This window comes from Panthera tigris, chromosome A1 (assembly GCF_018350195.1).
Source record: "Panthera tigris isolate Pti1 chromosome A1, P.tigris_Pti1_mat1.1, whole genome shotgun sequence".
Lineage (NCBI taxonomy): Eukaryota > Metazoa > Chordata > Mammalia > Carnivora > Felidae > Panthera > Panthera tigris.
This window is the reverse complement of record NC_056660.1, coordinates 170,316-188,455: the sequence shown is the minus strand read 5'-3', so window position 1 is coordinate 188,455 and position 18,140 is coordinate 170,316. Positions and strand designations below refer to the sequence as shown.

The 18,140-nt window shown below is 54.5% G+C and overlaps 1 protein-coding gene across 1 annotated transcript; it reads right to left on the bottom strand.

Moving 5' to 3' along the window:
• Positions 1–14: 14 nt before the first annotated feature.
• LOC122241520 (platelet endothelial aggregation receptor 1-like) lies at positions 15–17,976 on the bottom strand. Its single transcript, XM_042997902.1, has 14 exons — positions 17,961–17,976; positions 17,659–17,775; positions 17,023–17,197; positions 10,879–10,958; positions 10,614–10,713; positions 10,000–10,061; positions 9,612–9,785; positions 5,884–6,108; positions 4,785–4,934; positions 4,098–4,201; positions 3,080–3,291; positions 2,117–2,337; positions 954–1,100; positions 15–316 (listed from the first exon to the last, which is right to left on the bottom strand). Exons 1-14 carry the CDS (start codon positions 17,974–17,976, stop codon positions 15–17), a joined length of 2,085 nt encoding a protein of 694 aa, XP_042853836.1.
• Positions 17,977–18,140: the final 164 nt, after the last annotated feature.

The window sequence follows — 18,140 nt, the reverse complement described above, 5'->3', positions numbered from 1 at the left end:
GCCTCATGTCCACCCTAGTGGGAGCCCCAGAAACCCTGACAAACAGATGCTTCTGTTGTGCTGTTTGTGTCTACGGTGCTAACACTGGGATTTTGAAGAAGGAGGGGCCCACAGCTGGGAGGGGGTGGGAAAGTACAAGTCAGATGCTCACCTGGGCTGCTCCTTGTTGTCCCCATCGGGCAGAGCACAGGGTACAGAGTCCCCTGGGGGCAGTAGTGGCCTCGGGGACAGGGTCCATTGAGGGGGAAGGCAGAGTTTCTCTGGGGAGTGGGGCTGGAAGCTCCCCCCTCACAGTAGTAACCAGCTGAGCAGGGTCCTTGGATACAGAAAGACTAGAATTTTAGGGCAGCATCAGAAACCTTACCAGCTGCCTGTGCTGTGGAAGGCCCTTTTCTTGCCTCCTCCCTGGTCCCTGCCTGCTATCCCAAACCCCAGAGAATCATGGAAATTAAAGCAAGAGGAAGGAAAAGTCAGGGAAACAAGGGATTACTGAGCACCTATGGTGTCCATGGCCCTGAGCTGGTGGCTTCCACTTGGAATCTAGGGTGAGGTGTAGCTATAAGAGATGACAGCTGTGGGCACTTATTGTGCGCCAGGCACTGTTCTGAGCTCCCGTTTGTAGGGACCACACTCCCCATAGCAACTGTGGAAGGTGGGTACTGTTATCACCCCATTTTACAGGGGAGGAGACAGAGGTCAGAGGGGTTAAGTGACTTGTCCAAGGTCACACCTGCACTAAGTTCAGAGCTAGAATGAGAACCTGCTCTTGGCCACAAGGCTGAGGACCTTTGGGGGAGAGAGGGAGGAGCAGGGCCCAAGGGAGGAAGTGTCAGGAGGTCACAGCGAGGTAGGCAGCCAGACCCAGACGTATGCTGTGGCCCTGTCAAGAAGTGCACTGCGGGCAGCTCTGCAGTGGGGCTGGGACATAGCTCTTCTGGGTTGCTGGTACTTACCCTCAGTCTGCCCGTTGCCCTCACCAGGGCAGTATCTCCCTGCAGGACAGGGCTGACAGGCCTTGGGGGAGAGAGCACCTTCCCGTAGGTTCAGGGTTCCCTCCGGGCAGGGAAGAGCAGAGGGTGTCCCTCCTGGGCAATAGTGACCTGTGGGGAAGATATGAGTAAGTGGACACCAAGTCCAACCCCATAGCTACTCCCTGGGCCTTACAACCTCATCATTTATGGCAGAGAAGTGAGGGAAGCCCTGAGAGGGATGCAGAGAGCACAGCTGAAGGACAGGGAAGAGGACGCTGGCCTAGGTGGTGGGAGAAGGCGGGGAGGGTTAGAATCCAGGCTAGGAGGGTGGGGGCTTTAAGGGGTCTGTGCAGGCAGCAGAGGTGTGCCTGTGTGCTTGTGTGTGGACATGCATGTGCATGCGTGCGTGGGGACGTCAGCACTGAGGTTTCTGGAGTCATTACATAGTAAGAATGAGAAATAGGTCTGGTCTGGCTTGATAGGCCTGGGAGAGAGAGTTTCTTATGCTAGAGAAAGTGGGGTCATGTGCACCTCAAACAACCCCCCAGTATTCCCACTCAAGAAATAGCTGCCCTAGAAGCATTCCAACAGGCAACCTGGTTAAGAGTCTCACAAGAGACATGCTGTAGTCTTCTCTGGGGGCATTTACTCAACTCTCTCAGGGTGGGGTTCTCAAAATCCTCTGGTTTCACTCTGCAGACAGGTGGTGGCTGTCCAAGGACAGCAGCACCTTAGGATCAGGATGGGACTGACCAGAATTTCCAGCCTCTCAGATCTGTGTTCCTCCCTCCATAGAATATGCACACTTACCTTCTGGGCACCCTGGAAACCTGCGGTGATAGGGAGGTATGAATATATGAGGCTGGTCACAGACTGTGTGAGGGAGGCCCTGGCAGTCCTCAGCAACCTTCACCCTGTGTCCTCCTTCTGCAGCATAATTAGCCCCATTTTATAAGTGGGTCTCTGACTGCCAGGGAGGGCTGAGGTTTTGCCATCGAGCATTCAGTGCCAGGACAGAGTCGAGCTTTGGGAGCCGGGGGCGCCAACTACAGTGAACCCTGAGGTGCGCTGTCCATTGCGGCCATGTCCAATGTCCCTCTACCCCTGAGAGTGATGGAAGAAGCTGATCTGAGGGCATTCGTTACCTTTGGGGCAGGTGGTGGGCTCCACGGTAGCAACATTTTGGCAGTAGGTGCCTCCTGGGCAAGGCAGGCAGGTGTCAGCCCCAGGCAATGGGCTGAAGGTGCCAGGTTCACAGGGCTGCTCGCTGTGAGCCCCTGAGGGACAGTGGAAGCCAGGAGGACATCTGTATCCGTGGGTTCCATCAGAAGGTGAGGGCACAGCACTGCCTCCCAGGCAGATATACCTGAGGAAATGAAGAATTGTGGCTGAACTACTTCTAGCATGATGATGGGGTCCTGGCCAAGCAAAAGGTGAGAGAAAGGGGTAGCCTTTGGAGCCCCAGGCTATCAGAGTTGTGCTGAGGACAAGCTCAGTATGGCCACAGCCAAGGGTCATCCCTGGGATGGAAGGAGGTCCTCTGGTGCTCAACTCTAAAACATGTCTCTGCCCCTGTGATAGGAAACTATACAGTAGGGGCTCAGGCCCAGTTCTGGGAAGGGTCAGACATTTTCCAGGATAAGCATGGCTTCCCTCTCCAAGATTTTTCTGTCCTGTGAACAGATGGAACAGGACTTCCTTCTTACTGGTGGCCAGTCTCCAGTCCCTTTCAACAGTGAGGAGAAAATGTACTTGTCAGGAATCTCAGACACAGGTTGGCCATTGGCCAACGAGGAAAAGACCAAGGCCTGGTAGTGGAGGGTGTGGAGGCTGCCCTGAGACTTAGTGGGACCATAGGGCTGTCCTGGCACACTGGCATTCCTTGGATCTTGGAAGGTCAGTGCTGGGAGGGTGGGATCAGTTCAGTCCTATATCAAAGGGACAACACATCAGAGGCCTACATCCTAGGGGACAGTTACCCTGGCTCAGGCTCCTTACAGGGACTGGGGAGAGACCATGGGATCTGTAACTTGGGGCCCTATCAGGCCTGACCTAGGGACCCTCCTCCTTCTTTGCACCTGAGGAGTTCAGGGTCAGGGCCCCCTCACCCTGCATCGCAGAGTTCTGCCTCTGGGACATGGGAGAGCCCAGGGTTGCTGCAGTAGTGCCCTGGAGGACACGGCTGGCACTGGTCCTCGCTGGCCAGGCCTGGGGCAGAGGAGTAAGACCCAGGCAGGCATGGCATTGGGGAGCCTGTTCCCCTGGGGCAGAAGAAGCCTGGAGGGCAGATATCATTCCCAGAAAGTCCTGGGGCCTCCACCTGTCAGTCAGAGAGAAGGAAGAAAGGCCTTTACATTAGAGCTGTGGTCTCAGGTTGCAAACACCTCTGCTGGCACCTGGGGGTGGGGAGACCTCAAATAAGAGCATTACATGCAAAATCATCCCATTACTATGTGCTTCCAACTCTTTCAGTCAAAGGCCTATGGAGGATGAACTAGAAGGTCTGGGAAGGATCTCTTACTTCCTAAATATAGTATTGACCTCCTCCCCCTCTCTTCCTCATTCCCTGACCTTGTCTCTTCTCTGTGGCATCAATGTAGGATTGGGGCAGTCTATGTTCTAAAATGGAAGTTAGTGCAAGGGGCAGGTATGTCCAAGGTCACAACACAAGTCAGTAACAAAATGAGAATCAGAGACAATCAACTAACACACCAATACACATCTGTCCATCTGTCTGTCCAACATGAGTCCATGAGTCCATCCACACAACTGATTCTCCACTACCCTGCTCTACAGTATAATGATCTAATATACTGATGGTCACCTTCTCACCATGTGGCTTTGAGAACATCCATTACTCCACATGCTTCTCCGTTTCTTCATGTCTAAAGTGGGGTAACCCTGGGGCCTCCCACAGGGCCATTGCAAGGACTGCTGAGTCAATGTGTATATGACACATGAACATTGCCCAGTACCAACTAAAGGCTCTATGTTACTGCTATTATTGTCACATGCCATCAAACCCAAGATGTCATACAAGAAGGCAAATGCTTTAAAAGAAAAAAAGTCACTGTTCAGGGTGGACTCAAGACACATGTCTGGGGGCACGTGCCTAGTGTTACATACCTTGTGTTTGAGGGGGGTGGGAGACACCGCACCTCCTGTGCAGTAGTGCGCTGAGTGGCAGAGCCCTGATGGCTGGGACAGCCCTTCTGATGAACAGAACATCCCTATAAGAAGCAGACCCAAGGGGCAGGTGACAGAAGGACCCCTCCCACCTCCCTCTGGCTCTGGCACCAGCCCTGCCTCTCTTAGGCTATGCCCCACATGCTCCTCCCCTCCCCAGGCTCTCAGACTAGCACAGGGTGTTGGCATGATGGCCAGGCAGAGTCACGAGTGAGGGGCAGAATGAGCTAGAGACACATGGAGCTGCCTTGCCCAGGGCAGTGCTTTTTTCCAGCCATACCTGGTCTCTGAAGAAAACATGGGGGTTGGTCTCACCCTGAGCCCTAGAGGTACATGTGGGGGTAGGCTGGAGCACAGGCTATGAAGAGGCCTGGAGAATCCAAAGGATGGTGGGGACTGTGGGCCTACAGGAGATCAATGGGGCTCTGACCCATGCTTGGAATTGACTTTGCTTACCTTGACCCAGCTGTTAGGCATATGAGGGGCTGCTATGGCAATATGGGCACAGTGGGCCAAGGCACATTCCTTAATGGATTTGTTTGCCTGCCCTCCTTCTACTTTTCCTTATTCTCTCCTCAGCCCTTTAGTCTAGGCTTTCTAATGGCTCATTGTCCAGAGTCCACAAACCTGCTGGGCACAGCTCACAGTCCAGTTCTGCACTGGCCCCTCGCCTGGGCCCGAATGTCCCCCGAGGGCATGGGTGGGCAGTGGCTGAGTGGGAGCCAGGGGGACAGAAGTAGCCCTGGAGGCACAGGCTGGGGCCACCGGCTGTGAGACCTAGGGTGCAATGGCAGGGTCAGCCTGAGCTTGCAGTAAGAGCCCTACCTTCTGAGCATCCTGGTCAGAGACTTGGGACCCCCCTCCCCCCAGCTCCGAGGCTGCCCTGGCCCAGCCCCTCAGTCAAGGTGCTTCATTCTTTGTCTAATTCCCAGGCATATTGGGTGGGAGAGGGACCCTCAATGGCTGTCCATCTGTCATCGTGGCAGAAGGTGTATTGCCCAAGAAACCTCTGTAGCCTTATGAGATCTCTAGCCTTGAGGCTGACTCTTGAGCATAAAACTCCGTTTCTCTATAAGGTGGAACTTGCCCATGCTGGGCACACTAGGTCCACCACCCATGCAGTGGTCTGAAGACTCCACTTCTTTGCTCCTGGGCTCTGCTGGGTCAGTAGCCACCTGTGTATCTCTAAATAGGAACAAGACCATATCATGATCTTGAGTGTGGACACCGAGTCGGGCCACAGCCAACTAGATCCTAGGGTCCTAGACCTCAGATTTTTCTGTCCTGCATGTAGTGCCTACCATCCTGAGCTGGGCACTGGACATTCTGGTGAGTCACCATGCAATCCCTCCTCCCAGCTTAAGTCCCTAACTTGTCTTTACCTTGTACCTGGACTGTTTCAGGGTCCCCTTCTCTCCGCTTTGCTGCCAGTTGTCATAGACTGCATGTGGATCATAACACTATGACTATGACAACCAAGGTTCTGGCATAAGAACTCCTGAGATACATTCTAAAGCCAAACCTAAATGAATGCATAAGGGAGGATACCAGGGGTCTCTTGTACTGAGCCGATTTACTGTGCCACCTCAGGTTAGTCCCTCCCCTCTCTCTTGAACAAGGGAGGGGACCTCCTGCTCATCAGGCATCACTCCTACAGGGGCTCAAACTACTGGAACCTTGCCCTGGGACCCAGCACCATATGGGGACCTTGTGTTCATCAGCTCACCTGTGCCTGATGCTTCACAGTAGAATCCTGCAGGGCAGGGCTCACAAGACCCCTTGGCCTCCTGGGGCTGGAATGTTCCATTCTCACAGGCCCTTGGCTGGGGAGATCCCTCTGGACAGTAGAAGCCACGGGGACACCGGAAAGATGTAGGGGTGGCTGAGGTCTGGCCAGGAGGACAGTAATAACCTGCTGAGCATGGCCCATCTGGGAAGGGTTTCCCGGATCCTATGGAGAGGGGGTGGAGGTAGGCTGAGTCTATGACAGTGAACCTGGCTTCAAATGAGAAGGAAAGGGAAAAAAGGGACCTGGAAGAGTGCCTGGAACTGTGCCTAAGCTGGGAAGTGTGGTGTGTCCTGAAGCTCAAGGCACCAGGCTTTGCAGCCAGACTCTGCATCCCCTCCCAGCTCTGCTGCTCACTCCCTGTGCAGGAGGCCACTTTCAACTCAGATTTGTCATCTGTAAAATGGCAGCTCTATTGTGACGATAAATGAGCTTAAAAGGCCTGTCTGGTCACACGCCATAGGATCATATAGAGCCAAAATGAATGAGTGCTCACTTAGGAACCTAGAAATACAGGCCCTGCTGTGGTAGTTGGAGATGTGCAGGGCTTTGCCACCCTGGCTGCAGGTGATGGGCCAATGCCTCACACCCCTAGTCTTACTCTGGTGTGACACACCCATGCTCCTATGGGGATCCCCAGGGGACCATCTGTGGGAATCCACACCTCCCTTCTTCTGCTTCCTAGTACCGTGCACTATTCTGTTTACTGTCCTACTGTATCTAGTTCTAGATGATCTATACATAAATGGAGTAGTCAGCTAAAACTGACAAATGCACACCATACTGTCTTCCTCCTCTTTGCAACATGGTTACTGCTATGTCTACTCTCTCATCCTCAGGCTCAGTCCTGGCAGGGTCTCCCTGAAGTCCTGCCCCCTGCTGCTCTGGACAGAAACCCCTGACTCCTGAACAGGGCCATTACCTTCAAAGCCCATAGCAAGCACTCCATGAAGCCTCCACCCCTGTGGGATCGATGTCCCTCTCCTGCCCAGGACATCCAGAACATCTTGTCTGCCAGAAATCAGCATGCTTGGGCTGTAACATTCATGTTCTTGTCTCTTTCCATCCCCTTCCCCACTGTGAATTCTTAGGGGTCATAACCAGGTCGCCTTTGCCTTCCCATCCCATACCCATGTTCAGGCCTCAGGTAGCATCCCCTATACAGGGCCACAGGTCATATGTGATGGGAGGGGGACCTAGGATGTCACCTTCAGACAGGTTAAGTGCCTCTGGGACAAATGGATCACAAAACGACCCCTCAGAATCCCAGAGAGATGGCTCTTGTCACCTGAATCTGAACAGAATTGTCCTGCAGGACAAGGTCTACAATCCGTAGCACTGCGTGCACCAGGCCACTCTCGGAAGGTTCCCCTTGGACATGGGTGCTGGGTGGGGGTCCAGGTACCCAAAGGGCAATAGTAGCCAGCAGGACAGTCCATTGGCCAAATAGGCCTGGCGCCTGGCCTCTGAATCCCAAAGGAACAGAACCTGCGGAAACAGCCAGTAGGTGGTCAAGAATGAAGGAGTCAGGGCTTTCTACATCCCTAGGTTTTCTAGGCATTGAGGATCCTCCAGAGGAAGAAAGCTCCTGGAGCATGATGGATTTGGGCAGAAGTGAACCCCCCCCCAGGACCATCTGAGGTCAGAGGAAATGAGCATCAAGGAGGACAATGGCCTCCTGTCCTATGAGTCTTGTACACAAAGTCTGCAGCCCTCCAAAGCCCCTGCATTGGCGTTAGGGCTTTATTTACATTGGGTTCTGCAAAGTAAGGGTGCATGCAGTGCCCATGGTCACCGGTCCCTGAAACATGTATGAGCCCCTCTACTCTCAGGGCAGGAAAGGTCAGGTGTCACCCAGATAAAGGAGGAACCCTAGTCCCGGCAACAGCTCCTCACTTTCCAGCAGGGCATGTCTTGCAGAGACTCTGTCCAGGTTCATCCTGATACTGCCCTGGGGGGCAGAGCTGGGGCTCCAGGCTGCCTGGGGGGCATGAGTGCCCAGTGGGGCAGAGAGTGCCTAGAAAAGCCATGGGAGACAATCATTCCCTCTTGGGAGACTCTGCATCTCCTTCCAGCCAGAGCCCAGAATGATTCTTACTCCCTCCATGTGAGTGTGGCTGAGTGGATGGGGCATGTGATTCATGGTACTTATGATGTACGACACTCCCAGGCCTGGATTCTTATACCTTGGTCCTATATATGCCTAAAGGGGAGGCTCCAGCTGAAAACCAGCCCTGTGTGGAAGGCCTGTAGGAACCTCCTGGTGGTCCCTTGGTGGGAAGGAACCAGGTCTACAGTGACGGGACTGAGAGGGGTGGAAAGACAGTGCTCTCCACAGGATGGGAGTTAGAACTGGGAACCTCACAAGGTACCTGAGGCAGCCCCAGGCTTCCAGGTCAGAGCATCTCTCACTGAAGTTGTTTCCAGGGGTCCTTGTCCTGTCAGATGTTTCATAAAACATGGGCTCTTTGGACATGTGAGTTTGGGAAATGCTGTGTCAAATGCAGTGTCCTCCAGAGAACAGAGGCCCTAGAAGACAGAACTGTGCAGGCTCTGCTAAGGAGAGCTCTAATGCATCCTTGTCCTAGGGGTCTGACCTTCTCCCTCTTCTCTGCTGGACCCCAGGTAGTACATGAGGGGTGAAGACCCTTCCTTTGTTCTCACTAGAGTGTCTTATATAGCTCTAGAGTATTTTTATTCCCTCCCCCAAAGCACAGGATTATCCATCTTTGATTGATTTTTTAAAAAGTCTTGTTTCTTCCTTTTCTTATTACTCATCCCAAGTGTCTCCCTTCTCCCTTTCTGTGCTCTGGGTGCATGAGGAGCCTTGCTAACACCTGGTGTCATCAGCTCCTTCCATGGCAGGTTCCAGGTCACAAGGGCCTGTCTCACTGCATTTGGGCCACAGGAGCCTGAGAACACAGGCATGTCTCCTTCTAAGCCAGCCCACTGACGGTCCCATAACACCCTCCCCCCTTACCCAAATGGTGAGGAGGCTGCACCCTTACCTGGACTATGCCCAGAGACAGAGGCCCTGGGGCAGAACCAGCCTCCTTCGCATGGGGCCTCTGGGAAGCTCAGGCCGGCTCTGGAGCAGAACCAGCCAGCTGGGCACGGCTGGCAGTCCTCCCGTGACATGGCCCCAGGGATGGGCAGGAGAGAGCCTGCAGGTATATACTCCATGGCTACCACAGGGGGCCTCTCTCCCACATGGAGACTCAAGGTGGCGCCTCTCAAACCGAGTGGTGATCCTGCTCTGCCTGCTAGGCCTCACAGACCAGTGGCTGAAGGGCTCCCCAGCCTCCTGGGCTGCCTCATCTCCTGGAGGTCTGAGCCCTGACAGCTGAGGTTCATCTCATCCCCCCATCTGTGCTGCAAGGCATCACTCACTTCTTGTTGTGCCTCTGCCATACACCCTTCCATGTTCAAGCCTCCCCCAGCAAGCCAAGGTCCAAGCTCTTAACCACCTCATTCATCATTCTACCCCCCAAGTCCCATGCTATGTGCATTCAGGATGGACATTGCTCTTTGAGTATAGTTTAGGGGTTTCTTCTGTGCCCTTCCCAAGATGTCTCCCCAAGGCTGGACCCTCATTCCTTCCCCCTCTCAAGGGTCCAGAGCAGACCTGTGCACTGCTGGTTACCAACCCCACCCCATCGGTAACTCACCTGGGGGGCATGGAGTGGGCTTGGGGCTACCCTTGGGACAAAAGTGGCCTGGTGGACAGAGGTCTCCTGTGATCCCATCAGTGGGATTTGGGACAGCCGCTGCCTGAGTACAGTGGAACCCTGCACTACAAGGCCCAGACACGGCCACTAGCCCAGGTAGGAGGCAGTAGGAACCTGTAGGAGAGAGGGAAAGACAGGACGCTCAGGCATGGGGAGCAGAGGGATTGGGGTACCTCCACCCCAGCCAGCGAATGTGGGCTGACCTAGTGTGCACCATGGGCTATGGCCAAAACATCCCCATCTGAGACAGGCCTGAGTCCTGCCCTCACTGGTCAGGGAGGATGTGGCCTAACATGGTAGGATTGGGGATATGTACCTGTCCCCTTACCTGGTTCACAGGGTGTGCAGTCTGACTGCTGGGCACCCCCTCTCTGTGGCTTGTAGGTGCCCCTGGGGCAGGGGAATTGAGAAGCAAAGGATGTGGAAGCAGGGCAGTAATGGCCAGCTGGACACTTGTTTCCCACCACCGAGGAGGTGTTTGCCGGGCAGAAGAAACTACAGAAAAGACAAGTGGGGAGGAGGGGGCTCACAGGGCTGGGAAGCCCCAGCTTCGTGACGTGGGGCAGAGATGGCTGCCTGGGCTCGCCTTCCATCACTGGCCTCAGGAGTTATTGCCCACCTGGTGATATCATAGCTCTATTACAGCTAAGGCACAGGGGGCTGGGCGGGAGGTCAGGGTGGGACTTAAATGGCTTAAATTGCAGCAAAAAAGACCTAGGTTTGAAATTAGGAATGACTCAGTGATACCCAATAAAGAGATCAAGAGTTATAAAGAAAGGTGACTAGAAGGTGTGGAAGTTCTTCAGTGACTTCTTGAAGTCACAGAAAACTCAGGTTGAAAGAGATCTTAGCTAGCATCTTGTCCAGCCACCTTCTGTAGCAGGAATGCAAACTCTGCCCAACTGGACCCGTGAGCCCCTAGGATGGCCTTTTAGCACTCACCCCTCAGGACAAGACTCACAGTGGCCCTGCGAGGCCAGGCTGTTGTAGGTGCCTGCTGGGCATGGCCTCGGGGTAACAGTGCCTGGGGGGCAAAAGTGCCCTGAAAGGGAAACAGATCCAACAGTCAGGGCCACAGGAAACCCCATCCTAGGCCCAGTTCCTGCAGAGCCCAGGGGGCTGTTGGCCCCTGTCTGAGTGGCAGCCTTGGAGCTTGCTCCCTTCCCATCTCCCTAGGCTCCTCTTCAAACCAGTCCCCAGGGGGTACCTGCAGGGCAAGGGCCACTGGTCCCGTCTTCCAGGGAGCCATTGGGTACGATGGCTCCATGGCGGCAGAAGAAGCCTGTGCTGCAGGGCCCAGAAGGGCTGGTGAGGCCTGCAGAGCCGCAGTAGTGGCCAGGCGGGCACGGGGAGCAGGCAGCCTGTGGGAGATGTCCCCACTAAGATGCCAACTCCCAGCTCCGGCCAAGGCAGGGAGGCAGAGACCACACCAGAAGGCCTTAAAGGGGCCTCAGGTCAGAGAACATCTTGTCTTGGTTCACCTTCCTTCATCTACAGCACCCCTGATAGGACCTTGCTCCATTCTGCTTGCACATTCTCCAGGTGGGGCACAAACTCCCTATGATAGTCAAGGCTTAACACTCCAAAACTACTCTATCAGCATGTTGTTCTGCTTGCTTTCCTTTTTTCCTCTTTACTTCCATGTTCTTTTGTAGTTTGACCAATAACAACAGGAGAAGCCTGTTCTTCTGATCTACCTTCAGGGAAGACCTCTCTGCTCATTTGAGTAAGGAGGACCAAGCACCCTAGAGAGCTGGCATTCCTGGACCTTTTGACAAGCCAGGAATATTTCTCTAACAACAAGAGGGTCTTTGAATGGTGAACTACAAACCACAGTTTGGAGTGGCTTGTGAAGAGAGCCAGATATTAAAATTACTTTTGGAACCTAGCAATTAAAATAGAATTTTGTGCATCCCATGGTGGTGTTTTATAAGTTATATATTAATATGTATTATAAAGTAATGTCTCATGTCACTCCTCTGCTCAAACCCTACTTTGGCCTCTATCTCCCTCAGGTAGCAGTCCTCAAGGTGAGCACCAGGTGCTGTATAGCTGGCTCCTCACTCCCTCTCCGACCTCCCTCCTTGTGCTCCCTGCAACCCCCAACATGCACCTGCCACAAGGGGGTTGCTGCTGCCTCTGAGGTTCCTAAGTCAGCTTGTACAGTCATTCATGCAGCCAACAAGTACGTGCTGGGAGCCAGCTATGGGCCAGGCACTATTCCAACTATAGAGTAGTGAGCAAAAGACAAAACTCCCTAGCTTTGTGGTGCTTATATTTTGGTGGGGAATATAGAAAATAAACAAGGCCAGTAAGTAAAATGCTATGGTAGAGTAAGATATGTGGTAAGGAGGGCCAGGGAAGATCTCCCTGGGAAAACGACTTTCGCGTACAGACCTGAAGGATGGAGGAGATGGCCAGGTGCCCTGTTCTCCAGTCCCCATGACAACCTTGACCTCAAGGTTTGGCTAGACCCAAACAGTGCTCTTCCCATACCAAGCCTCCTCCCAGGCTGGAGTTTCCCTACCTCTGAGCTGAGCTTGATGCGTGTGCTGAAGGTGCCAGGTGGGCAGGGCTGGGGTATGGCTGAACCCCTGGGGCAGTAGTGTCCCTGAGGACATGGGCCAGCCTCCTCTGGAACCAAGAAACAAGTCAGCCTGACCCCTGGGAAGTGGTGAGGAGCAGGTACTCTAAACAACTCCTTCTGCATTGCTGGTATAGGCTCTGGGCCCTGGAATTGGGCTGTGGGTCCCCCACCCCCACTGGTCACACCCTCTGCACCTGGTTATTCCACCATAGCCCCATGCTGCTGTTACAGAAGGGAAGAGATCAGGGGAAACTTGTCCTGATATGGGATGGTGGCATCTGGAAGGGGCTCTTGAAGGAAGCAGGGCATCTGAGGGAGGCAGGGCCTCTCTGGAAGGTTCAAGCCCTGGGGTCTAGGGGTGGACAGACAGCATTTGAGACTGAGGCAGGGTTTCCATCACCCATTCCAGCTCTTACTGTAGAGGCCTTTGCAGACCTTCTCATGCTGATTGGTATTTTAACATTTTTTCCTAGTTTCTGGAGGTGCTTAGCTGTGTCTTCTGTCCTCTCCCTCAACCCACATGGGCCCTGCTCCAAGAGGCCTGCCACCAGGGCTGCCTGCTGACTGAAGATGGAAACCAGCTAGTTCTGGGCTGTTGCTGAGCAGACAGGGGTGTTGTAGCTGGAGGATCAGGAGCTGGTGGGATGAGCTGTGCATCAATGTCCTCACCAGAGTCTAGGCCTCCATAAGAATGTGTGACTTTTAGGCCCGAGGGCAGCTGCAGAGTGATAGAAAGCTAGACCGGGGTCAGTGGGCCTAAGCACTCAAGTTGGCTACTGACTGTGTGCCCTTAGGCAAAGCAGACCGTTTTTCTGAGCCTCACTTTCCCTTCTGCCAGAGATAGGGATTGGACTGGATCATGGGATTTTGCCCTATGGTCCCTGGATTCCAAAGAGGACTTGAGCCCCAAAAGATCAAAACCACTGGAACAATCCCTCAGCTATACAATGAGAACCACTTGGGAGGATTAACATATTGACTATGCTTGGGATGGGCCCCACCCCCAATATTCAGATTTGATGACCTGGCTCTCCCCCAACCTCAGTATCATTGTGTACCAGCTGACTCAAACGCATGGGCTCAGCTGAAGAGTACTTCTCCATGACCTATAAGGTAAGCTTCCTCAGGTCTGCCCTGGTGTTTGCCCTCAGCCTGGTCTGTGTGGGATACAGGAGTTCTTGGGCTGTCCTGCTCAGGAGGGACAGTAGGTAGTGGAGACAAATACCAACTCACTGTTTATGCTGGGCACCCATGTCCTGCCTGCCCTGCCCCCCACCCTCCACCACGAGTGAGAGCCCAGGTAGCCCATGATAGGCACCCAAGGTCTCTTGGAGAGAACAGGCTCATCAGTCTCTTTGGGTTGATGGAATGGATGAAGGGCTCTGAATATGTTCCCTACCTCCCAGTCGGGGGGGTTAGAAAATGGGGTAGGGGATCAGTGTCCAACAGGGAAGGCCTGGTACCTTCAGTGTCGGCCTCTGGGTTGGGCCGGGTGGACCCTCTGGAGCAGAAGAAGCCTTCCCAGCACTGTCCACCAGCCTCCGTAGCATTGGCACTTGGGCAGAACCTGCCCCTATCACAGGCTTGACATTCTGGCAGGCTGCTCAGTCCCTGCACAGGGCCATAGGTGCCTGGAGGGCAGGGCTGCCAGTCAAGCCCTGTCCCTTCAGGGCAGTAGAAACCTGGGAAGGGAGATGGGCCAAGATTAGGGACTGAGGAGGCAGGGGATGGGGAGGAAGCTGACAGAGGGCAGGCTCTGGGCGCTGGGCTGGCGTCCAGCATGGAGGCCCGGCATCTCTGCTGCAGGGCTCCTGCCCAGGAAATAGAAATGCTCTGTAAATCCCGGAGTTATCATCTTGTTATTAGAATGTATAGGCCAGGCCTTTGTGGGAAGTGGAGAAAGGTTGTCAGCTGGGCTATTGGCAGGACACTTACCTCTTGGACACAGCTGAGGCCTCAGCCCTGGAACACAGTAGTGGCCACTGGGACAGATGTAACATTTTGTTGTGTGGGTGCCAGGAGTGTAGGAGCCAGGAGGACACGAAGTGGGGTCAACCATTCCCAGAGGACAGACGTGCCCAGGGGGGCAGGATCTCCCAGAGAGGCCCTCCATGGGGGTGGCAGGGGCAGTTCCTCCAGTGCAGGAAACACTGGAAAAATGTGAGCCAAGCAAAAGGGCCTCAGCCAAGGACAATTGCTGAGGAGCATGCAGCCACAGGCAGTGCATGGACATTTAGCATGGGCCTGGGACCCTTCCTAGGCTGTTCCTTCTTGAATTCTGGCATGACTTAACCTCTGCATGTCTGCAAGTGGCCCACAGGCTTCACAGGCCAGTGGGGGTGGCTCCTTCCTGACTGTAGGGATTTCCTCCCCCTTGCTCTCTGGCTGAATCAATCCTGGAATGGAACTACCTCCTTAATTTGTGGACACTGTTCCCTCAAATCTATGTGGGTGTGTTTGCCTACCCTAGGTGGCAAGGTGCTGGCCAGATTGTCAGGTGGCCGCTAGAGCAGAGTCTCCCTCCAGAGCAATCTTGACATCCTTCTGGGGTTTTGTTCCCTTCCTCAGACCAGGTACCAGGTGGGCATTGAGTGGGGACAGGAGCTCCTGCAAAAGTCAGAGTGACAGAGGGAAGAGGCCCCCGGTGGCCCAGAGGGAAACATTGGACTGCGTTAGGCTTCTATCCCTTGGATTTCTCCCTCTGGGCAGACCAGGATGGAAATGCTTCCCCTTCTCAGCTTCTAGGGGGAGGGCAGGGACCAGTTCAGCTTTGGAGTCCTTGAGTCAACTTTACTGAATGAAAGGAAGATTCTTGCCATTCTGAAAGAATGAAGGAGGAATAACCAGGCCCCTGAAAGCATCCTCAGGGCAAAGGAGGAAGGTCAGTTGCTCAAGTGAGGTTTTCTGAGGGCCAGGTTAGAGGAGGGTTCCCAGGGAGGGGAAAGGTGAGGACTGTTGAGCAGAATCAGGAGGGCATGTTGGGGAGAAGGGACCTGTACTCAGCCCTGCACAGCTTAGCACTGCCCTCCACTGAGGGCCATGGCTCATGTGCTGGGAGAAAGGCTCAAAACCTGTAGAGACCTGCCTTCAACAGCAGGAGGCTGGAAGGGCCTTGACCTCCTCCCACCCTGCCACCATTGAAGTAGACCTAGAGGTGTTGAGGTACCCTCAAGGCAGTAGTGCCCAGCAGGGCAGAGGAGTCCCCGTGCCCCATCCGTGGGGTCCTTGCTAGTGGCTCCTCCCTTGCACCAGTGCCCTGCAGCACAGTCTCCTGGAAGAAAGGACATCTTGTCAGCTGTTCCCACAGTACCCCTTGCTGGAGAACACACCACAAGGCACAGGGCTGCTCATGCTATCCCCAGACCCTCCCCCACTATGGCCATAGACTATACGCGTCCTGACCCAAAGCCAGCCCAAACCACCCTGTTCCTCAGATGAGCAGGGTCCTGAATCTCTTCCAGGTTCAGTCAGTGCAAGTTCCCAGGTCAAAGTGGTTGTGGGGTCTGGGCCAGTTTGAGATTTGCCCTCCTTAGAGACTGTCAACTGCCAGGATTAGATTTTCCTTATTGATCAAAACATTTCCAGCCATTTCATTAGCCACCCAAGCTAATGGGGTGTGGGGGGCAGGGGCTGAGATGTTAAAGGCCCTCTAGAAGAACCCCTGAACCCTGTGTTGACAGCAGACAGCCAGGGGTGGTTCTACTTTGAGGCAGGTATACTGTGACGAAGGGACTCCCAATTCTGGGTGGTAGATCACTGGAAGGTTTTAATGTTTTTATTTTTATTTTTAATTTTTTTAAACGTTTATTTATTTTTGAGAGAGAGAGAGAGAAAGAGAGAGAGAGAGATAGAGAGAGAGAGAGAGAGAGAGAACAAGTGGAGGAGGGGCAGAGAGAGAGGGAGACAGAGAATCCAAAACAGGCTCCAGGCTCTGACCTGTCAGCACAGAGCCCGATATGGGGCTTGAACTCAGGAACCGTGAGACATGACCTAAGCCAAAGTCGGACACAATCACTGAGCCACCCAGGTGCCCTATCACCTGGAAAGCTTTTTAAAACTAGACACTGAGGTCTGACCCCATACCTCCTGACTTTCTGGGGTGGGATGTGGGCACACAGTGTTTCTGATGTAAGGGGTCTTGGGAAGGCGGTGGAATATTTGCCCAACACCCTGCTGCTCTGCCCCCCATCTTTACCAGTGATCCAGGTCCATATAGTTTTCCCCTGAAGCATCTCCTCCTCAGCCTGCTCTGGGACCCACCAATCAAGTCCACCCTGTGCCGAAGTCCTTTTCTGCCCTCCAGGACATACCTGTTGGTGCCGCGAGCCCTGCCAGTGCACAGAATTTCCCAGCAGGGCACAGCTGGCATTCAGCGATGCTCCTTAGCCCTCTCCGAGGGCCGTATGTACCTACTGGGCACCTGTGGTGTGTGGCCATGGCTGTGCCCAGGGGGCAGTAATAGCCTTGAGGACAAGGATATAGGCTGAAGTCCTTGATGGGCCCAGCACTAGAGTCGCAGTAATAACCTGGCCAGGAGGGAGGGACACTTAGGAGGACTATCCTCTCCCTGAGACATTTAGACATAACAGGGTCTCTTGCCACAAGGGCCTTGAGAGCTGTGCTGTGGAGCCCAGGACCCAGACAGCTGCCCTTGGGGCGCTCTCCCCCCCCAGACCTTGTCCCCCTTCCCTGCACCTGAAGATCTTTGCTGCCTCTCACCTGCTGGGCAAGGCCCACTGGGGGCCTGTAGACCAGCCTCCTTACAGTAGAAGCTTCGTGGGCAGGTCTGGCATGCAGAGGGCATGGTCTGCTCTGGGAGGCCGGAGAAGGTGCCAGCGGGACATGGTGTTGGCCTGTGTGATGCTGCAGCTGAGGACACAGGGAGGCAGCAAAGCCATGGCCTGGCTGAGGGGAGGCCTCAGGTCCAGGGGGTAGGCTCCTTAAGGGCAACAGGTGTGGGCCCAGCCTCAGAGATGGGGCAGGACCCATGGTGACCTTGCCTGTAGGACCCATCTCTGCCAACTTCCCTGAAGCCCAGCTCCCTGGCCCCTCCGTATCACATGGAGAGACTCAAGCCCTTCACCTGCTGCTGGAGGATCATCATGTGGGCTCATACACTGACAGCTAATGAGACTCCTGATGCGACAAGGCCACTGCTGTCGGTTCTCAGCTGTCCACATCAAACAACTCAAATCACAGCAAACATCCCAAGTGACTTTAACTACTCCCCACTGCAACATTCCTTGGCCTTGGGATGGACCATCTACGGCATCCCTTTTCCCTCTGGCTTCTTCCCAATTGCCCCAGGGTCCAGACACAAACTGAGAAGTAAGATCTGTCAGCAGCCTTCTGGGCAGGAGGCCGAGTAGGGCTGAGAGTGGGGCCCATGGAGACACTCACGGCAGAAAGTTCCTGGGGGACAGGGGGCCCCTGTCAGCCCATCCTCTGGAGCTGGGGACACTGCTCCTTTGGCACAGAAGTAGCCAGCCTGGCAGGGCCCACTGGGTGTGGACAGGCCTGGGGGCGAGAGGGGGTGCCAGGCTGGGGCTGAGTAGCCTCCTTATGCAGACAGACAGGGGTCCTTGTGCAGTGTCTGGCCCCGGAGGACTGGGAGTTGCATGAGTGGCTGAGCCTATGCCCAGCGCTTTGTCTCTTTCTCTCCTCTACCCAACCCTGTGACAGGGGTACCACTTTCATCTCACAGAGGGCCTGAGGCATTGTCAGTAGTAGCAGACAGAGCTGAGATCTGAGCAGAGGCTGGGGTCTTGGCCTCACTATGCTCTACCATCTGAGGGTGGCCAGAGGCTGGGGCAGGAAGAGTCTAGTTCATATCTGGGTCCTCAGTGACTGGGAGTGTTTGGTCACAGCAGGTGCTCAGGACG